The sequence below is a fragment of the Nannospalax galili genome, unplaced genomic scaffold (genome assembly GCF_000622305.1).
Source record: "Nannospalax galili isolate Female #2095 unplaced genomic scaffold, S.galili_v1.0 scaffold439, whole genome shotgun sequence".
Classification (NCBI taxonomy): domain Eukaryota; kingdom Metazoa; phylum Chordata; class Mammalia; order Rodentia; family Spalacidae; genus Nannospalax; species Nannospalax galili.
The window spans coordinates 1086278-1107683 of NW_008344194.1; the positions used below are offsets into that span (position 1 = coordinate 1086278).

General features: G+C 35.6%; 1 protein-coding gene across 17 annotated transcripts in view; it reads left to right on the plus strand.

Annotated features, from left to right (window-relative positions):
• Robo2 (roundabout guidance receptor 2) overlaps positions 1-21406 on the plus strand; it is a 1342812-nt gene that overhangs the window by 802525 nt on the left and 518881 nt on the right. For all 17 annotated transcript variants that reach the window (XM_017799977.2, XM_029567102.1, XM_029567103.1 and 14 more), the window contains exon 2: positions 14332-14658. In XM_017799977.2, the coding sequence (XP_017655466.1) occupies positions 14332-14658 (327 nt within the window). The remainder of the gene's footprint in view (positions 1-14331; positions 14659-21406) is intronic.

Sequence of the window (21406 nt, forward strand, 5' to 3'; positions counted from 1 at the left end):
CATTCTCCTGTTTTGACACTTCAGGACTCAATCTAATTGTGTCTGTCTAATTGGTGGTGGTCCTTCGTTAAGAGCCGTCAGCACATCAAGGTGGAACATATTGAGCCTGGCAGAGTTCTACACGTGTACTTATTCATGCCTTTGTTTCCATGACTGATCATTGGGTGTTTAATACCTTTTTGAGACCCGATGAGGGTAATTAAAGTAATTGCTTGGTTGTAAACTAATGACAACAGAGATACAACCTCCTCCTTCACTGATTGTTGATCGACTTTAGATAATTGATATATTTTCCCTGTGAAATTTGTTGTAGTGTTTTTGTGCAATAGAGCTCAAATTCCATATGCTGGACATGCAATCAGTGAGGCTAACGAACACATGCCAACTGCACAGAGGAAAGGATTCTCTTTGTTTCTAGGAATGAGCTCATGAGGAATGTCCAGAGCTTAAATTAAGGCCCCTATTTAGTAGATAATATTCATTACATTATATTAAAAGTGTTCATGAACAAAATGGGATCAGCCAGTTTAAGTCACCACTTGCCTGGTACTTCTCAAGATATATCTGAGAAGATATATCTGGCTCCAGTGTCAACATGGACTGTTAAGATACATATATCAGGGTCATACCCAATGAAATAATAGGACCTTGAATCTCAATTTCCCCCCATGGTATTCAATGATTTTTTTTTTAAATTTTCAAATTTTCAATAAACTTTGAAAACAAGAAATATGGTGACCCGTTAATATAGTAAATGATCTGGCACCTTTGACTATCAATCAGTGATGCAAAGGCTTTGTGGCAATGTGAGAAAACTCATTCCAAACAAACGCTGAATCTTGGCATAGTGGCTCAGAGGTTTGTACTTCTTCATTAAACTCATAAGGCAATTTGCTTAATCCTGACTGTGTAAACTGGATTTAGAAAAGTCTAATTTGTATCTCAGCTGGCTGGATAAATGGATTTTTTTCTGACCAGTGAGAGGGAAGAAGACAGAGAAGGCCATGAATGTTCGAGATTATAGTACTTCACTGCTTAAAGAAAATATGTAAAAGCAGCATACTTCATTGCTTTTACAAAGTTCATTGAAAAAGAAACTAGGTATCTCGATGTTATGAAATTCTTATGTAAATACTGAGGAAGAGTAGTTAAGATATTGAAAGTGATGAAACTACAGCCATTGGATCAAGATAATATAAAACAGGGTTTAAGAGAGATGCTAACAGAGGCACCAAGGGGCAGACATAAATCTGAAGAAGGAAGGAAGAATCCCTCGGGATCTTTGCTTATGTGGATAGGAAAGCAACGGAAGGGAGAGTTTAAACCCATGACTTGGATTTTGTGTGCTAGAACCTAAGGAATGCTAGGGATGATGTCAGGAAGTAGAGAAGGATGAGGACTTGGACAAGGACAGGGTGTAAGCATCCACTTAAGTAGCAGAATCTGAGCTGATGGCTGAGAATGCTGGTAGGTACCTAAACAAAGGCCAGAGCTTCCCTTAGCTGGAGATACTAGAGACTTGGCAGCTGTTGTCATAGAGATAATACCTGCCACAAAGAGGCAGAATGAGCTCCGTGGGAAGTACTGAGAAGATCAGAGGTTTAAGACACACTTACCTGGGGAGGTATTAACTACTGAGTCCAAAATAACAGCACTCAGTATGACCTTTCAGTTCAGTAGTTTACAGTAGTTTACACACAACTCAAAGATTTTTCCGGTTCACTTTTTTTTGTGCCATTTATGCTAGAAATTTATAAGAAAAGAAACCAGCCATAGTTTTATTTCTTTTTTAAATATCTTTTTAAGCATCATTTTAAATGCTCACACACTCACACACATGCGACTGTTATTGCCTCCTTTGTATAGGAATACCTGCAGAAATTAAGTCATTATGTTTTTACAGTTTGTGCTTTTCATTTTCTCCAGATATTTACTTGCTGCACTTTTATAAAATCCAACTTGTCATGATTTGTGCATCCAATTCTTGACTGTAAAGGCAACACCCTCCATATCCACATATCAAAAAAATAAATAAAAAAAAGAAAGAAAGAAAAATAAAAAAAAATTATTTATTCTCCCTGTTAGTTTTCTCCCTTTGCAGCCTAACCCAGAATAGCCTGTGGATGCCCCTCTTTGCTTTATGAGAAGAACGCATTATTCCATCTTAACATAGTCTGGAAGGTTAATTCCAATTCCATGGCTACATGTTAAGAACCTGGGAAAAAATCTAAGATGATCAGTTTCATTTGATTCCTCTTTTGATAAAGCTTCAAAGTACATGGACTAAGTGGAAAAATTAGATTTTTTCGTAGACTTTCTGAAAATTGCAGATGGTTTTTGGAGACCCCAAGAATCAAGGTTTTTTAAAATATTTTCATGAAATGTTGTTCAAGCAGAAAGACATTATTGAAAACATCTTAGCACTCCTATTTGTTGCATTTCTCTTTTTTTTCGGTCTGCGCACACTGGATCTTTTAACTGAAAACTACGCTCAGCATTTCTGCTGCAACAGTGGTATTATCTGGAAGTCATTCTTTCTGAAACAGAAAACATTCTTTGAAAGGAAATTTAAAGTTTTAATAAACCACTTACTTTAAAAGCCATCTTTAGATATTATAAATAGTAAAAAATAAGACAAAAGTACCCCAGTTGAAATGTACATGGACCATTAAAATAACTCATGTTTGTTATCGACTAAAGTAACTTCACTTTACAGTCTAAGTTTAAAACCATTCACATCTCCTTACTACTGACAGCTTATCAAAATCATTGCAGTTTTCCAAGTGAAGCTGTATAAAATGTTTTTCTTAAAGAAAGTAGCTTAAATTTATGCATTTATTAATTTAATGCAATGCACTACATGAAGCAAGGGGAAAATTCGAGCTCTAGTTATTTTTGTAGGATTGTAAATATTTGTAAACCTTGCAGCTGATTTAGCCTAAGTGTATTTTCCACCTACTTCATATAAAAAGTTATCATGTGTTTGATTGGAGTGAACATTTTCCATATAGTCCTGTATGAAGCAGAAGTGAACACCGGTGTGCATCCTGCAGAAATGTGATGCTGTTGGCCCCATGCAGGTTGGTCATCTGTGAAAACCCATTCACTCTGAGCATGATAGGCAAAGACAAAGTGATAAGCACAAGTTGTGTTCAACTCTCTTTACAACCTCCTTTCCTACCAAGGTACAGGCTTCAGCAAAAAATGCCAATGTGTGATTACACAAAAGAAAGAAAAAAACTGAATTTAACCTGGCGGTTCCCACCATTCATGAGAAGCCTTTTCAACATTTGGGGGTCAGCACATTCGTCCCTGAGAAGACTATTGTGAAATTTAGCTTTATGTTTAAAATGCACAATGTTAAAAAATGTCAGTTTAAGACATATCAAGGGAAATATGTTTTACCTGGGAAAAGGAATAATATCATTTTGTCCCCCACTTCCAACTAGTGGAAAGAGCTAAACTGAGATAGGATTACAATACTTCTGTTTCTACCCTGTCATTTAAGTCATGTTAGTAAGCCTTTAACAAATACTGTTTGATGTTTCATAATCCTTTCTAAACTTCTGGTGTGAAACTTACCAAGACAGAGATAGTGCTTGTAGATTAACTGAACAGCAGTTTCACAGACTTTTATGGAATGGCTTTAGTGTTGCTGGAGCTCATTTTGATAAAATAGTTTAGAGACATGAAAAAAGTCATTAAGCATCAATATGCTCAAATTGAAATGAATATACTTTGGAAATAATTTCTTTGGCATGCCTAGATAGTAATACTTGTTAATAAAGTCTTATATGTCTAATTTGTTGTTTTGGAAGATTTCTTTGAGTTTAAGAGAAGTTTTAATCAAAATTTAGCTTCCTTAGTCTCAATGGAAAAGAAAGTACAAAAAGCTAGGCTTATTAATATGGATGTACTTATGCAACGTGTTGAGTGAGACAATAATATTTTCATATTTAGTGCTTCATAGAGTATGTGGTCAATGTTGAGTAAAGGTTCAGATCTTGAAAATATGCACACTTCAGGGAGGTTCAAACAAAGTATGTCACTCAGAATGACTTTTAGCTCATTGGGCAGGTGCTGGCAGCAGCAGAAATTCAGAGCAGGGATGCACTGAAGCTCTAGTTTAAATAAGCCATTGTTTTAGCAAAAGGTCCATATCTTATGAAATGATGGTTTGTTATCTTAACAAGGACAGATCCCTGTGTATAGTGATAGAGGTTACATTAATGTAATTATTATATACAATAACAGTAGTGAATATTTACATTGTGCTCAACACATGGAAAGATGTCAGTCTATTTAGAAATATTTAGTTAATACTGCCGTGTTTTAATGCAAGTAAACCAAAGTTTGGAATGGGAGATAAACATGAGTTTACATTCTCCCAGACAATGAATCAGAGCAATTTGAAACCACAGTCATCACACAGAAGGATAGTCTGTATTAACTGCCAACAATGGACCTTATCACTTTTCAAAAAGCCACATGTGCACATACATAGGAATCTGGTATCTCATTCTGAGGTATTACCCTTCTAAAGCAGTCCCTGGCTTCAGAAATGTCTAAGAAGATAGAGATATAATACAATGAGATTAACATGTTAGGTCAACACTTTCAAGAGTTAAATGTTGACTGAAAGTAAGTCTAAAATATGTCTTAAAATATGACAGGAGCTGGAGGGTTGGCTCGGTATTTAAGAGCACTGGTTGCTCTTGCAGAGGACTGGGGCTTGATTCCCAGCACCCACATGGCCGCTAACAACTGTTCGTAACTCCAGTTCCAGGGGAATTCAACACTATCTTTTGACCTCTGCAGGAAGTGCTTGACATGGGTGCACTCACGTACATCCAGGCAATACATTCATACACATAAAATAAAAATAATAAAATATTAATGAAAATTGTGTACTGGGTGTGGTGGCACACCTTTAATCCTTGGACTTATGAGGCACAGGTACATGGATCTCTGTGGAGACTCTGTCCCAAAAATCAAAGCAAAAAGCTAAACCAAAATCAAAACCCAAAATGAACCAAAAATAGAAACAAAAATCTCTCTTTGTCTCTGTTTCTCTCTCTCCCTGTCTCTTTCTTTCTGTATGCATGCATGTGTGTATTTGCACGTTATGATGTGTTTTTGTGTCTCTGGACATAGGCATGTATGTGCTATGGTACATGTGTGGTCAGAAACAACTTTGGGTGTTAGTTTCCACCACCTACCATGTTTGAGACAGAATCACCACTGCTTGCCGCTGCTATGCCAGGCTAGCTGGCCTCCTCTGGATGCTCCTGTCCCATCTTGCTGTAAGAACCCTGGGATTACAGACATACTTTACCAATTCTGGCCTTATACAGCCTCTGGGAAGACCTCAGGGCCTCATGCTTGAACAGCAAGCTTTTTACCCATTGAATCATATTCTCAGTGCAAGTCAATCTTGACATGCAGATGAAGCTCTTTGATGTAAGGAAATAAATGCATTTGACTTTCAAGAATTATTTATTTTGGTTATAATTTATCCATTATTGTGTTAAGGAACTGTCTAGATTTTACTAACATCTTCAATACTGTGATTTAAAAAGCCATAACATAGCATAGTAGAAGGAATTCATATACATTTTTAACTAAGCTTACCCAATCTGTTTGTCTTTATGAAAAAAATGTTTTAGTCTAGAAGAAAATATGTTGAAAGTCTAAGAAAATTTATAAAAATTAAATATTTTAAAAGCTTATCAGATATGTCTTAAAATGGTGGTTGTTGGAATGGTGTTTTCTAGACACTGACAGAAGCCTCTTTTAATATGCGGCTACTAAGTCATTGCCACAGAATTTTCAGAATGTATTGCTTAGGAAGTGGAAGAGAAGCTCTTTTGTTATCAGTCCACTAAGAGTTTATTTAAGAGGCATGCAAGTTTTCAGAAACCTGTTCAGAGTCTCCATCAAATCAATGTTGATGGTTTTTTTGAAAATTAGACATTATTATACAGTTCAATGTGTTTGGGATCATTCCATTGCCTTATATCATGCCAAGGCAAATGCAGTTTTAAACCATGTCACACTATTATAAATATGATACTATAAAGCTAAAATTCAAAGGTAGCTTTCCTGGAACAGGGATTGCTTTTGTCATTATAAGGCAGATCTCCATAACAGTGAAAACTTCTAATTTGGTGGCAAATTGCTCTTTAATGAATGCCTTCAACCATGTAAGATGGAGCAAATGGATTTGATAGGTGTCTAGGTTCCTGCATTGCCTACTGACTGAATTGTTGTAAAATGAGTTTATAAGTAGGAAATTAATTTCTCTGGAGGAATATCATACCTAAAATATCTGGAAACCTCTCATGTCATTGGCTAAATATTTTTTAAAATGTGATATAAATAATATAGGTAGTTCTACGTGTCCATTCCTGCATTCAATTCCTTTAAATTACTGATTTTAAGTTGTACATATTATCTCTGGCAATCCGTAACTTACCTGTCATCATGCCTACCTGCTTGAGCAAGGTCACCTCCTTGGATATGGGTAGCCAGGGTATATAATATTTTAAAAGTGATTAAAACTTATCTGATAAAGGAACTGAATGAAACAAGGAGGTAGAGATGAGAAAAGGGACATTCATGAAACACAATTGTGAAATTTAGAGAAATATTTATATGAATTTTGGTTTTCTTCCATTTACCATGAATAAGAAAGAAAAATTGAATCTCTTTAATCACATTTAAACAAAAAGAATGAAATGTTTTCCAGAAAAGGGACATTCATGAAACACAACTGTGAAATTTAGAGAAATATTTATATGAATTTTGGTTTTCTTCCATTTACCATGAATAAGAAAGAAAAATTGAATCTCTTTAATCACATTTAAACAAAAAGAATGAAATGTTTTCCAGGTATTCTTTGTAAAAAACTATTCGTTGAACAATACAGGGGTCGGGGGAAATGGCTTAGTTGGTAAAGTGCTTGCTACACAGCATGAGGTCAAGCATCTAGACCTTCAGCACCATGTAAAATGCTGAGCACAGCATCAAGCTCTGGAGCCCCAATCCTGGTATAGCTGAGACTGGTGGATCCCTGGAGCTCACTGGCCAGACAGTCTTGCTGGCTTAGTAAGTTTCACATTCAGGGAGAGACCCTGATTCCGAAAACAAGATGGACAGTGAGTGAGGAAGAGACCCAATGCCAGCTCCTGGCCTCCACCTCCATGTATACATACATGAACAAATACATGGAGATAAACACCATGCAGACTCATAAAATACACTTAGATGCATATATGCACACACACAAACAAATACATGCACATAAACAGCATGTAATTACACAGAATATATTTATTACTAATATGAATGCATTCCACATAAATTTAAAAAATGAATTCCAAGTGTTGCATAAACTTCTTGTTTTTGTAGGTCTGGGGATTTGAACAAAATACCTTGTGGATCCAGGCCAAGTACTTTACTGAATTTTGTTCTCAGCCTTAACTCCTTTTTATTAAGAAAAGATTTTATATCACTGTTAAAATGTGTAAGTTTTTCTAAAAATGCCTTCTAATCTTCACAAGTTTTGACAGTAGGCACAAGGAATAAAAGGGTCAAGTATTCAATCTATGCTTTCCTTGAAGCATGAACCTTAAATCATGATGCTTTGTGCTCATGAATTCAGATTACTGCTCATTATACTGTCCTTTACATATGTCTATCCACATATCACTCATGAGACAGCCACAAAATATGAAAGCAATGAATGTGAAGCAATTTATTCTTTTGGTTGCCTCATTTTGGAATGAACACAGAAAACCATAGAAATGTTAGATAATTGCTTAAGGTCATATCAATAATTGTAAACTACCCCAGAATGCTAAACTAATGAAAAGAAAAACAAAAGAATTAAGAATTAATGTTTGGGAATTTCTAGTTTAGAATACCAAAAGATGGCTTAGAAAGTGAGAGACTGCCTGAGGTACGGTCATCCTGGAAATGGAGTTTGGATGCACTGTGCTCCAATTTCTCCCCTCCCAGATTGGAGAAAGAAACTAATTCATTGGCTCTCTATTTTATTCTCTTCATGTGTAGAATGTGAATTTGCAATCATATTTTCTCTAGGAGTTAAGTCTTCTGTGTAGTTTTCCACAAAACTAGGAACAATGGCCCTGTTGGATGCCACATTGCTTAAATAAGGACTTTGACACTCAAAGCTACCTTGTATTTGATTAAAATAGTAGTAAAACAATTATATTTCCTATTTCTATTTTCACTTTTAGAAGCACAAGATGTCAGTTTTTAGACTATGTTGAAATGCTGTACTTAAAAAGTATTATTTCTCTTACTGAATTTCTTGATTTTGTATGATAACATCAAATATTTCATGTTCCATATATAATGAAAATTATAATAAATAGGCCAATTACCAATTTGGAACTTTCCTGGGTGAGTTTTAGTAATGCTCAAGTATATTAAAGTCTTTATATTTTCCACATATTAATCTCATCACCATATCCTGTCCCACCACAGGAAGTCTGGAAGAGAGAATCAGATCAATATTTCTTCTATTTTTTCCTAACTAAAAAGATGAATACACTGGGGCTTAGTCTTCTTGAAACAAACTCAGCAAAAAGTTGTAAAGATTGATTTGACAGAGTGATTCATAAATTTCATTTTATTACTAATTATTTTAGCTCAGTGATCAATATGGCACTGACTTACATTTCTTTCACTGAGAGAAATATTGAATTGGATTTATTTTGACAGAGGAGTATAAAGCTATCATCCGGGTCAGGCTAAATGCTTTAAGAAATAAAACACTAAGGCAAGAATTATCCTCAAAAACAGTCACTTTTGCCTATTTGCTCAGAATTTTATCTCTAAATTGTGGAAAGACTATTTCTAATGGTTTACAGAAGGGGAAAAATAATATATACTAAAAGATGCTGTCCTAAGGATCAATTTGTCTATCTTCTATAGCTATCTATCTATCTATCTATCTATCTATCTATCTATCTATCTATCTATCATCTATCTAATCTATCTATCTATCTATCTATCTGTCATCTATTTAATCTATCTATCTCTCTATCTCTCTATCTATCTATCATCTATCATCTGTCTCTTTTAATGTTTGAAAAGAACTAGTGAGATATATTTGATTTATGGCTCGTACAGGTGAGATAAATAACAACAATATCAGTCATAGATAGATCAACTTTCATCTTTCATATCTATAAATCTGGTTTTTGTTCTTGTTGACTGTTCCACCATGACGTGGAGCAGTCAGGCAACCTTCACTGTTCCATGTCGTGGTATCCAATTATCAAATATCAAACAGGGTGGAGGTAATGTCAGGAGCTTGTTCTGGTCACTTCAGCATTGTCTGACGTAATTGTAGAACATCCTTGTTGATTAATTTTTCTCCTGTAATAGTTCATGGCCAAAAACTCTGTTAAAGCAAACATATTCATCATAAACTAGGATTAACTATTACATAATTTTTTAAAGACAGAAACAATAAACATGGAAATTTTGCTAGAGGAAATATACTTCACAGTCTGCCTTTCATTAGCTAAGAAGTTCTATCAGAAGAATTCAGAAAATTTTCATAGGCATTGTTCCAGGAAACACTGCATTTCAATGGAAGAATGAGGTAGGAGTATTTTACTTTGAAACTCTTTCAATGAAATCAAGAAGTGTACTTCTGGAAGCTTGATCCATCTTTTGTGTATCATGTAACTGAAATCACGTTCTGACAATAGAAGTTGCACAGTGCTCACTAAAAATGAGTGGCTATTGACTCAATAAAACAAAATTTAACTGTATTCATGAATTATGATTTATCTTCACCTCCAAAATTTAAAAGAGCTAATAATCCACTCAAATATAAAGAATTAAATATTTTACCCAAATCATTAAAAAGTCTGTGAAAAAAGAGAAATTATTCATTATACAAATTTGGGTATGTAGAAAAAAGTGCATCTTCACCAGCTGACTGATGTTGCTGTTTCTAGCTAAGTCTAAGTGCATCATCTTGTCTGGATAGGCATACTAAACTTGAAGCTTCTTAGACCCCGTTTTTGCAAATTTCTCACACATTCTACTCACCATGGAAACCAGGGATCTGTGCTTTTAAGTGTTATCCTAGGAGTTCACTGTGAACCAGCCAGCCTAGTACAATCTGTGTGCTCCAGGTTCTTTAAGATAGGATCTCTCAAAAAATAACGTGGAGAATGATTAAGAAGACACACTACATCAGCTTCTGGCCTCCAACTATATGTGAACACATGTGCACATGCACATGTACATACATGTACACCCACATCCACCCATACACATTCATATGAACACATGCATACAGTCCACCTACAAAAAATTAAAAGAAGATATCCCACAACATGCTTTGTCAGCACATCTACTGAAATTGTAAGTATGCAGAGATTGGTCTGGCCCCCGTGCATGGAGTGCATGCACATTTGTGAAACATTTCATATTAAACCGTATTCCAGGTGATTCTGAGAATGGTGGCCTGAGAATTGTACTTTGAAAATTGAGGCAGATGTATTCTGGTTAAATTATGAGTTGTGGCGTTCAGGCAATTCTTTTATTGAAATAAAGTATGGAAGTATGGAAGAGAGTGTTTGTTTGTTTTGACATAGCCTAGATCCATTGCCTAAGCTACTGTTGTTTTACTGTTCATTTTTAAGGGAGCCTGACATATTCTAAAAGAAAGATCGTGAATTTCTGGTTTGCTCTTACAGGATCTTCTGTTACCTGCAAGTCACTAAATTTTCTTCAGCCTACTTTCCTAGTAAAAATAAGAATACTGATGTCAGCTTTAGGAGTCTCAGACAACTTCCCATTTAGTTTCTTTCATAATAGCTAGGGAGAGTCTAATAAAATGTTTTAATTAAAAATGGAATGATTGCCCAGTTAATACTTGAGACATGAAAGATACCAGATTTGATATCAGCCATAAGGACACTTGGAATTGTAGACATTTATTGTGATACATCACTCTTCTATTTATTCAAATATGGGAATTGTCATTTTATGTGTATTATTAACATTATGTGCAAACTAAGGTTTTTGTCTGTTTGAAATCTGAATAAGAGAGTTTGTGATGCTATAAAAAGATAGAAAAGTGTACAGTGGATTTAATAATGAAAAAATGAAAATCATATATTGTAGGGCAGAGTCCACCAGTTTCTCTAAGATGTTTTAGCTTTGGAGTGCGTGGTCTTTTTCTTCCCAGCTCTTCCTTGTTCTTGCCCTTCATTTTCATCCTGCTTTTACTTCTTGTTTCTGCTCTTTCCAGTCCATCATTCCCACATCTTCTTCTTTTTCTAAAAGCACTCTAACTTTTTAAAAATTTTATATATTATTTTTATTTTATGTGTATGCGTGTATTGCCTGCGTGTCGGTAAGTGCACCCGTGTCGTGTAATGCCCGTGGAGGTCAGAAGAGGCTGTTGGATCCCCTGGAACTGGAGTTATGGACATTTGTTAGCTGCCATTTGGATGCTGGGGTTCAAATCCTGTCTTCTGCAAGAACAACCAATGTTCTTAGCTGCTGAGCCATCTCTCCAGCCCCTCTAACAGTACTTAAAAAAAAAAAGATATTATTAACTCGGGGTCATACAAAAATAATTATGTGGGTGTATCTTAAGAGAGAGAGGTCTTGTTAAAAATACTGACTTCGATTTTGCAGGTATAGAGCTGGACCCTGCTATCTGTGGTTTTCGTGTCTTGGGGTGGTGCCCGTGTCACTCGTTGGAACCACACTGTGTGTCAAAGCTTGAAATATCAGTGTTTTGTGGGACTCTGAGTGATGAGCTGCCCCCCTTCTCCATTTTCAAATTCCCACTGAATTATCCTCGTGTTTCAGCTTCCCTTCTATTGTCAAATAAAGGAGTCATTTGCTTATACCAATGGACTGTAGTCTTTTGAAATTTAAAGGCCAGGCCTTTTTGAAGATGTAGAGGAAGATATACCATATCCCATCACCAATACCGCTCCAGAATCTTTCCCACCAAACTCCCAATTTTTTTTTGTACACAACAAGTAATTTGCAGTCCTACCTAAGAATGTCTTATTGGCTCTGTCTTAGGGAAACTGCTATAACGTGTACCATCTGAGTTCAGGGAGATCATATTGAATCTTCCCAATTTCAGTAGCACCTTAAAATTCATATTGTAGCTTTATTACCTAGTTTTGTCTATCTGTCCTTTAATCTATCTTTGTCTAACTGCTGAGACCTTTCATGTTTTATTTTCTGCTCTAGTTAACTGTTGCAAGCCAGATAATTGCATTTAAAATCTAAAATTATAAATGAGGAAAATATTCTGTAATGCATCACTTGCCTTAAGGACACAAGACTTGTGATATATTATAGCCTGTGTTGCTGTGCAGCAACTACTTGCCATAGGCTTTGATTCTATTAGATCCATTTAAAATTCTTATTTCTATTTATTCTTTTAGGTACCTGACATTTACCATCTATTTGTTCCTTTTTGTTTTGTATCTGATGAAATGAAAAACAATAGTGTATTTTCTAACAAAAAGGGAAATACAAACATATAACCAAATGAAATTCCACTTATTAAACCAAAATATGCATTTTAATTATATTGAATGTGAACTGGTATTACATTGAGGAGGACTACTTCTGTTTAAGGAACAGAAAGGTGCTAATTTTAGGTGGTTGCATAGAGAATTATAATAGCAACTTTAAAGAAATTCCGAGCTAGGTCAATATCACTATACACTTAGACATGGATACTCTTTTTCGCATCTCCTTTTGACTTATTTGGAAGATATTACCTAAATATGCTGGGATGATATCCAAAGCAGCCCAAAGCAGCCATTCTTTAAAAATCAAGGAATCCAGAAGCTGGAGAGATGTGTCTTAGTGGTTAAGAGTGTTGGCTGATTTTGCAGAGGACTGTACACTCAGGTGGCTCCCAACTGCCTGTAAGTCTAGCTCCAGGGGAGCTAATGTCCTCTCTGGCCTCCAAGGGCACCCGCACATGAGCACACACACACAGATGAATTACTAAATAATTAAATAATTCTAAGATTGTCAGAAGTGTCAAAAACAGTACATAATGCAAAAATTCGATCTTAAAAATCCAAGATCTTTAAAACATTTTAAACTACATTTAATGATTCCATGCAGGAGAATACTATGTCTATTTCACTTCCACTCCTCCCTCTCCTCCTTCCAAATGTCCCCGTCTTCAGTCTTCACCCTCCATCCCTGCTGGGATCCCTGAACTCTTGTTCTGTATTTACTGTTGTCTTACTATGCTGAGGACCACACTTCCAGCACACTTTCAAACCACAATGGTTCCTAATACTCCGATTCCATAGCCATTTACCAACTTCTGTTTGGTATTTATATTAAGACATGACATACATATCTTTTTCTGTTTTTCAGCCTACAATGTCATTTCCCAAGGTTAGATTTTGTTGTATTGATCTCTTTGAGTACTTAAGTGATTCTCAGTAGCCTTTTTGCCTATATTGCGTTCCATCTTTCTCGTGTCTGAAACCAAAAGAACTCCTTTTTTAATTTTTAAAGATTTATTTTCATCTTATGTGTTTAAGTGGTTTGCCTGCATTTATGTAAGTGCACCTGTTTTGTGAAAAGCCCTTGGAGGCCAGAAGAGGGTGTCAGATCCCCTGGATTGGAGTTACAAACAGTTGTTAGCCACTGTGTGGGTGCTGGGAATGGAACCTGGGTCGTCTGGAATCAGCCAGAGCTCTTACCCATTTAGCCATCTCTCCAACCCAAGAATTTTTTTTTTGTTTGTTTTATACTATACAGATAGTTGCATAACTGCACCTCAACATCCGTGAGTCATGTGGAGTAAAAGTTACACATAGACTAACTTGAAACTTAATCAGCCATATCGAGTTACTAATGATTGAGCAATGTGGCATGTGCGGGGTCTCGTTTCTCTGGGCTTTGTTCATGGTTTTGGGCTGGTCCTCTTGGGTTCCTTACCCAGAGAATAGTATGGACTTAGACAACAGGAAATCAGTTTGTTCTGTTCATCTTGGTCGCCTTTTCACGTATCAATCCTCAGAAAGAAAGAAAAAAAACTCTTGCTGTCTTTACTTTTGCGTCTCATTTTTATGGAACATGTTAAGCCTGATATTACATTATCGCTGCACGGTCTCATTGTACAAAAAGAGTTGATTTAGAAATGCTTAAAAAACAAGACAAACACAGTGTAATCCAGTTATTCCATTAAATAACTGAATAGGTTAAGTCTTACCATGAATCTAAGTGAAACAAATAGCTGTCATGAGGAAGTAAAACTGTCTTCGTCTTGTTTTGTAGGATCTCGTCTTCGTCAAGAAGATTTTCCCCCACGGATTGTGGAGCACCCTTCTGATGTTATCGTCTCTAAAGGAGAGCCCACCACTCTGAACTGTAAGGCAGAGGGCAGGCCAACTCCCACCATTGAATGGTACAAGGATGGTGAGCGGGTGGAGACTGACAAGGATGATCCCCGGTCACACCGGATGCTTCTCCCCAGTGGATCCTTATTCTTCCTGCGCATTGTGCACGGGCGCAGAAGTAAACCAGATGAAGGGAGCTATGTTTGTGTTGCAAGGAACTATCTCGGTGAAGCAGTGAGTCGAAATGCATCTCTGGAAGTGGCATGTAAGTGAACACCATGAGCTTCTCTCTATTTTGTTTGTTATTAAGTCTGATGGCTTCTCACAGATACATGACTCCCCAAGAATAGTGCAATCGACGTAGTACATAACTTCTGCTTCCCTAAATAAATCTGGTTGGAATACTGCCAGTCTAGGTCTTGTAGTGAATATGCTCATAGTTAATTAAAATAAGGTCTAAGCTATTAGAATGCAAGCAACAGGCAATACACAGTGCTGGTCATATTGAAAATTTGAATTATTAATGAGAAATATAATGGAGTATCAATGCTAGTTTTGTTAAAATCAAAAGTTCATGTATAAAAGGTTGTATAATACAGGCATAAATCTAATATCATAGCTATTTATGAAACATATACATCTATATCCTCTGAATATTTTAGAGGGCAACTTTCAAAATAAGATGCCCTATTCTCTAGACTATACCAGCCCTTTTCTTCTAGTCCAAATTCAGGAATCATTATCTTTGGCATAGAAGGAAGACTACATGGCCAACTGTGACAATAATTTTTCTTTTGTAGTAGGACTCATCAAGGAATATCTAATCATTCTGTATCAGAGTTTCTCATTTATATTCAATTTTCAAAAATAGCCAAGGGCTTGCTCTGTCTTTGGCCTTCTTTTATTACATTTATTTGCCAGCTCTGAAAACTGCGAAAGAACGTTATCAGTGCTTTCCTTCAATTTGAAAACTGTTGACATTCTGTATCCTCAGATTTTTGGTCTGAGGATTGGGGTGGTAATTTAAACAATGCCATAAAATTTTCCTAGTAAGTTGTTTGTTTTGAGGAAAGGTTTTATGTGGAATGAATTGTGAATAAGATGAAATGATTGTGCCAACTGTAGTTAGTCCTCCTGGAGATGAGAACTGAAGAATATCAAATGCATGAGTCTCCTTGATTTGAGGATTGCTAAACAATAGGTCCTTCTGTTAATTAAAGTCAATACATTCTGTGTGGTACCACAGTGGATTATGGATTACAAAGCTTATGTATGCATGAGTTAAAACTCAGAACACATCATTGTCTTTACACCTGAAATCATTTTTTGGTGAGCAAATGTAAAGAACTACTTTCTACTTAGCTGTCCAGGGAAGTTCTTATTCTCAAGTATTATGTCTTCTGATTAACAGTTTATGCCCAGAAACCTTGAACTCATTGATGGTTAAAATATTTCACTATAATCAGAAATGAGTGGGAGAGTTCTTAAAGATCTGAATTTAATGTGAAAAATCTTGAAATATAAACATTAGAATCTTTACTACTAAAGTCATTCTGTACCAGATATCAAGTATTCTGTTTTTTTTAAAAAAATCAAATGATATTTCAAAAATACTTAAATGCAATTTAGTGATATTTGAAATAGAAAATTACAAATTCAAGAATATCTAAATTCCTAAATTTTCAAACTTTTTCTGAAATATTCTATTTCTGAAACTTTCAAGTATATTGAAATATTTAAGTGCTAAATCTCATGATTTTTACCCTCCCATAACTATTTTTTGGAAGGCATGACAGGGATAGTGCTCCTGTTTTGTAAGAAAGCTCATTATGACTAAAAGGCCAAGATGTAGACAGTAGTTTAAAAGGGTTTGAAAAATGAATTTGAATCTTTAACTTTTGCTCTTAGGGGATTGTTATGTCCTCTAGAACACTACAACTAAGCTGACTGATTTTAAAGAAATGAAAAGGAAGAAATTTATTTTTTATAACAATTTCTTTTTTTCAATACAGCAGCTAAGAACCACTTTATATATGTAACTAATTTAAATTCAGAACATTAAAGTTTATCAAAATTGGCCAATAATTTCTTTGTTAGACATAATAAACATATTTTTCCCGAGTCTTAGCTTTGTTAAAATTGCTCCCAACACACATGCATCTTTTATTTTTATTTTAACAGAAAGGATTACTGTCTCTCCTAACTGAATCATGAATAATGAATCAAACTGTTTTAAGAGGGGAAAAAGTTAAAGCATGATTCTTTTTCATATAATATGACAGTAGCATTTTTTATTTGGGAATAAATGAGCTTTAAGAAATGGTTGAATTGCTTACAATCTAGAGAGGAAAAATAAGAAGGCTTCCAAATTGGATTTAGTTAGTGAATGCAATTCTTTCTTCTAATGCTACATCAACAGTTCATACTATTTGAGGCTATCAAAGATCAAATATTCATTTAGATGTTGCTCATCTCTTTCCACTGGCTTTTTGTGTAGTTTATAAAAGATATGAACATGGAAACTTGGGTCAAAGCACGGAGATTTTTCATTAACTATTTGTAATGAAGATATGTTAGTATACAATGATAGTAGAATAATTATAGATTATATAAAACTCTTGCCTGTGTATTTTAGCACATGAAACAGAAATGCTAAATGAGGAAACACCATTTTCTCCTCTATTAATGGAATGCAGATAGCTACTGAAAGGGATGCATTCGGATTGTAATAAAGAAGACATGGTCCGTTGTATTATCAGAGAATTAAAATGTACTTCAGATGACAAAAAGATAATTATAAAAAAATTGGACAGACAAATCTACAGTCTATTAGAGGGACAGACAGAAGGTACTCTATGAAATCAGAGGGGAGAATGTTTGCATATTCCTAGGTCAGTGATATTAAGAAAGGGTCCTAAAAAGGGAAGCATCATTTGCTCTCTGATATGAATATCAGATGAAAATATCTTATATGAAATTGAAATTGAATAGCATCCTGGTAGATGGAGTGGGAGTAGAAGAGGATGTGTATTAGCTAAAAGTCAGATAGATTAGATTATTGGGGTTTGTTTGGGCTGAATAAGATGGAAAAGTAGGCATACGGTCTACCATAAAATCAAGAACTTTTCATTATGAGTAAAGGTGTCTTTAAAATAGAGTTGATGATTGTATTAAGGGGATGATGAATGAAGTTAATGGAATGGTAAATTGTCAACTCAGAAAAGAGATTATCTTAAATTCTAAACTAAAAATAGTAGTGAAAACTGAAAAGAGAGGAAACAATTAGAAACTTACCTAAGAATTATACATTATATCATTTGTGGTCAATTTGGAAGATGGTCTGTATCTCTAAATACTTTTATGTCTGAGAGTCTGGGCTGAAATGTCAGCTTTCATAATAACGGGGTTGCAGAAGGGAGCAGCTATGGAAATAAGAATACATTGAACTTTGGCTCCATGCACTGATATGCCAATGGCATTTCAAGGTGAAAATATCTCATGTTCCATTATGAAATAACTTCTGGAATTCAGTGGAGAAGTCATTCTTATGTACAGTTTGAAGCCACAGGAATAAATAAAAGTACAGGTGAGTAACCAGGCAAGGTGCAAGCAGAGAACCATTAGAAAGACTGATCCTGTTTGCTTGAATTAACCAGTAGCTCATCATGGGCAAAAGGAAGTAGGGCCAATGCAAGAGGCTGTGGTGAGAATAGGTGTCAGAGAGACAGGGCATGATGAAGGGGCATGGAAAACACACCTTTAAGATGAGTAAGTAGTTGGCACAGTGAACATACTCCCTAGAGATTAAATTATAAAAATAACCTTGGACTCTAGCAGGTAAGAGAGAACCCAGTAGGTGAAGAAGTAGCATGTGATAGTGGTGGTTGTAACAAATGCCTGTTACATCCTGAATGGGATGTGAGCAGAGCCTCTCAGTGCCTGTACTACTACCCCATGGGGTCACAGGTGCTGGTGTTCTACACTGAAGGAAGTTTGCAAGCTTTTCCAGCTTTTGCTCATGACATTCAAGGACTTCCCGTCAATGGTTGTGGCTACCAAAAATACCAACACGTGTTTTGTGTAATTATTACTGATAAAGCAGTGTGGAAAATGTTTGATTCCCTTTGTTTCACTTTGATTTTTATTTTAAATACAAAACTACTGTATTTTGCTATCTATCTTAACAGGCTATATAAAAACTTGCCAGCTCTTCTTGTAACATATTTATTCATTCTCTTTCTCTCTCCCACCCCTCTCTCCCCCTCCCCTCTCTCCTCTCTCCCTCTCTCTACTTCCTTCAGCAATGTAACAAAACAATATAGACAATGAAAAGAAAAATCATTCGAGGCTAGTTATTGACATGGAGAGTTGAATTGCCTTATTGGTTTTTGTTCTTTTTTTTTTTTTTTTTCCTTTCTAAAACTTCTCTCGAAGGAAATTAATAGCAATTCAGAAGGTACTTCAAGTCATCTGAATTCAAGATTGGTCTTTAGGCAAAAGTGACTTTTAAATGGAAAGAAAACAGAGGTGCAGGGTTATATACAAACAAGAGGCTGGCACTCATGAAGTTAATAGGTGGTTTTCCAATGGGACCCCAGGGAGAGCCAGGCATAGAGGTGCAGATAGGGTTACAGTTCGGAATAAGTACTGTGGTGTGCAGAGCAGAAGAGTCAGAGGCCTTAGCAGGGCCCCAGCATGGCTGCCTGTGATCCAGTCAGCCTGGTGGCCTCTAGAGATGGCAGCTGTAGCCCCAGGTGGTAAATATATGACAATAGCTTGATCTATCGACCAGGGGAAGAGGGGGTTCTGGCCTAAATGAAAATTCATGAAAAATTGATGAAGTCTCCAGACTATTTTTCCGTTTCCTTTTCTCAGCACTAGGCTACTGCAGAAGAGAGGGATTGAATGAGGTACTGACCACTTTAGTGACAGGAGGTTGTGGTTCAAAGGTCAGGCATCACATAGAAACCACCCCTCCCCCTTTCCTTACTGGAAAACAACTTTTCAGGCTAGTGGTGATTTAACTTTGATTTGGTTAAAAAAATAGCTAAATATTACAAAAAATAGCTTTTGATTTTATTCCAAAGAGAGAAATACATGATTCTTAATTCAAGTGAATTATAAGAAAGAGATTGAATTAAATTCCACAATGCAGAGTAATTTCTTACTTTCCCCCATCTCCTCCTTCCTCCCAAACTCTCTCTCTCTTTTCTCTCTCTCTGTCTCTCTCTCTCTCTCTGTCTCTCTCTCTTTCATCTCCATGTATCAAAACTCAGGCTGGAGGCAAGTCATTTAGAGAAGGAAAAGATCTTGCATTATTTATAAATCACAGATTGCTAGAATAGCAAAGCAACAGAACATTTTACAAACATAAATCGTCCTGTTTGTTTTAAATCCAACTTAAATTGACATTTTATCTGTACAAGGAAGAGGGCTATAGAAGTAGACTGACTCTGCTGTGAGAGGGCGCAGGTGACTTTGAAAATAAACCGAAGGTAAATAGTTACCTTGGTGGTGCCCTCAAGATGACAAATTTATATGCGTTGTATTATTTTGGCTATAGGTGAATTTTTTGTAGGCAAAATGAAATTTAATCTTCACAAAAACATAATGAAATATGTTTTAAAAAGTAAGCTAGGCAGAGCTTCCTTAAAGTTTTGTTCTTGGTTTATTTTTTTGAGATACGGTTTTGAGGTGTACTGCAGGGTGGACTCAAACTCTCAACCCTCTGCCTCAGTCTTACAGTGCTATTTATGTTTGGCTACAGTGACTTGATTGAGCTATAATTTGCATACCATGTCTTTTGCATATTTAAAGTGTGCCATCCATTTTTTAAAATTAATTTTTATTGAATTTTTTGTGTATTTCATACAGATCAGCTCAAACAATCTTAATCATCTTTATACCCCCATCCCCGCTGGCACCCTCCCATAGCCCTCCCCTGGAGCCCATATACTCTGTCATCTGTGTTAAGGCCCACTGGGTTTTCGGTGTCCCCAGCCGTTCCCCAGTGTAAGTCCTTCTACTAAGTTTAGTCACCCTATCTAGACATTCAGTTTTTTAAAAACATGTTTTCATGGTTTCATAACCAAAAGCACAATCTAATATGCAGCACTGTAATACTTAAAAGAAGCCTATGACAATTAAAACTCAATTTCCTGAATGTCCTCCCTTAGTCCTGAGTAAAGGTTTGTCCACTTTCCATCTCTATAAAGTTGTATGTTATGTACATCCACGTAGAAATGAGATATGTTGCATTTTGTAGATACTTTTGTCTTGGTGTTAATATTTTTAAGATTCATCTTTGTTGTGGCTTGTATCAATATTCCATTTTTTAAATCAATGAATAGTTTTAGTACACCACAATTTTTAGTTAATCTATCAGTGAGTTGGTGTTCAGACTATATATGTTCCATTCATCTATTCTGAATATCACAACTCTAGCTATTGTGAATATAAAGTTTTGTGCTGAATGTGTTGTATTTTGAGGAATTTATTCACAGCTTCTAAGTGTACACTAAATTATATTTATTAATTCCACTAAACTAACTAGTCCTAGCTCCCATATTAGTATTAAGCACTCAGGAAACAGCTACAGTATTAGGTAAGATAGGTAAGTTATTGAGTAGCTCTGATAGCCCACATGTGTCATACATCCATAAATTAATATTCCTTATTAAAATAGCAAATAATTAATTACATGGAAATACTGAATGTTGAAAAAAGTTTCTAAGTTCTTCTTTGACCTATATGTTTAATTCAAATAGGCATCAATTGATGGAATGAATCCATGATCAACTTCCAATATACTGTTTTATTAACCGAATCAAATTGGATTATCTTCCTATTTGAGACCATTTCATCTTTTTTTTTCTTGAAAATAGGCAGTTTTCTATCCTTTAGGGTGCTGTTTTGCCATCCTGATAATAATTGTAATCAACTTCCTAATTCCTGGATTATTTTTCCTTTCAAATATTTTAGGGCTTCCACTTTACTCAGAAGGTTCAGATTCA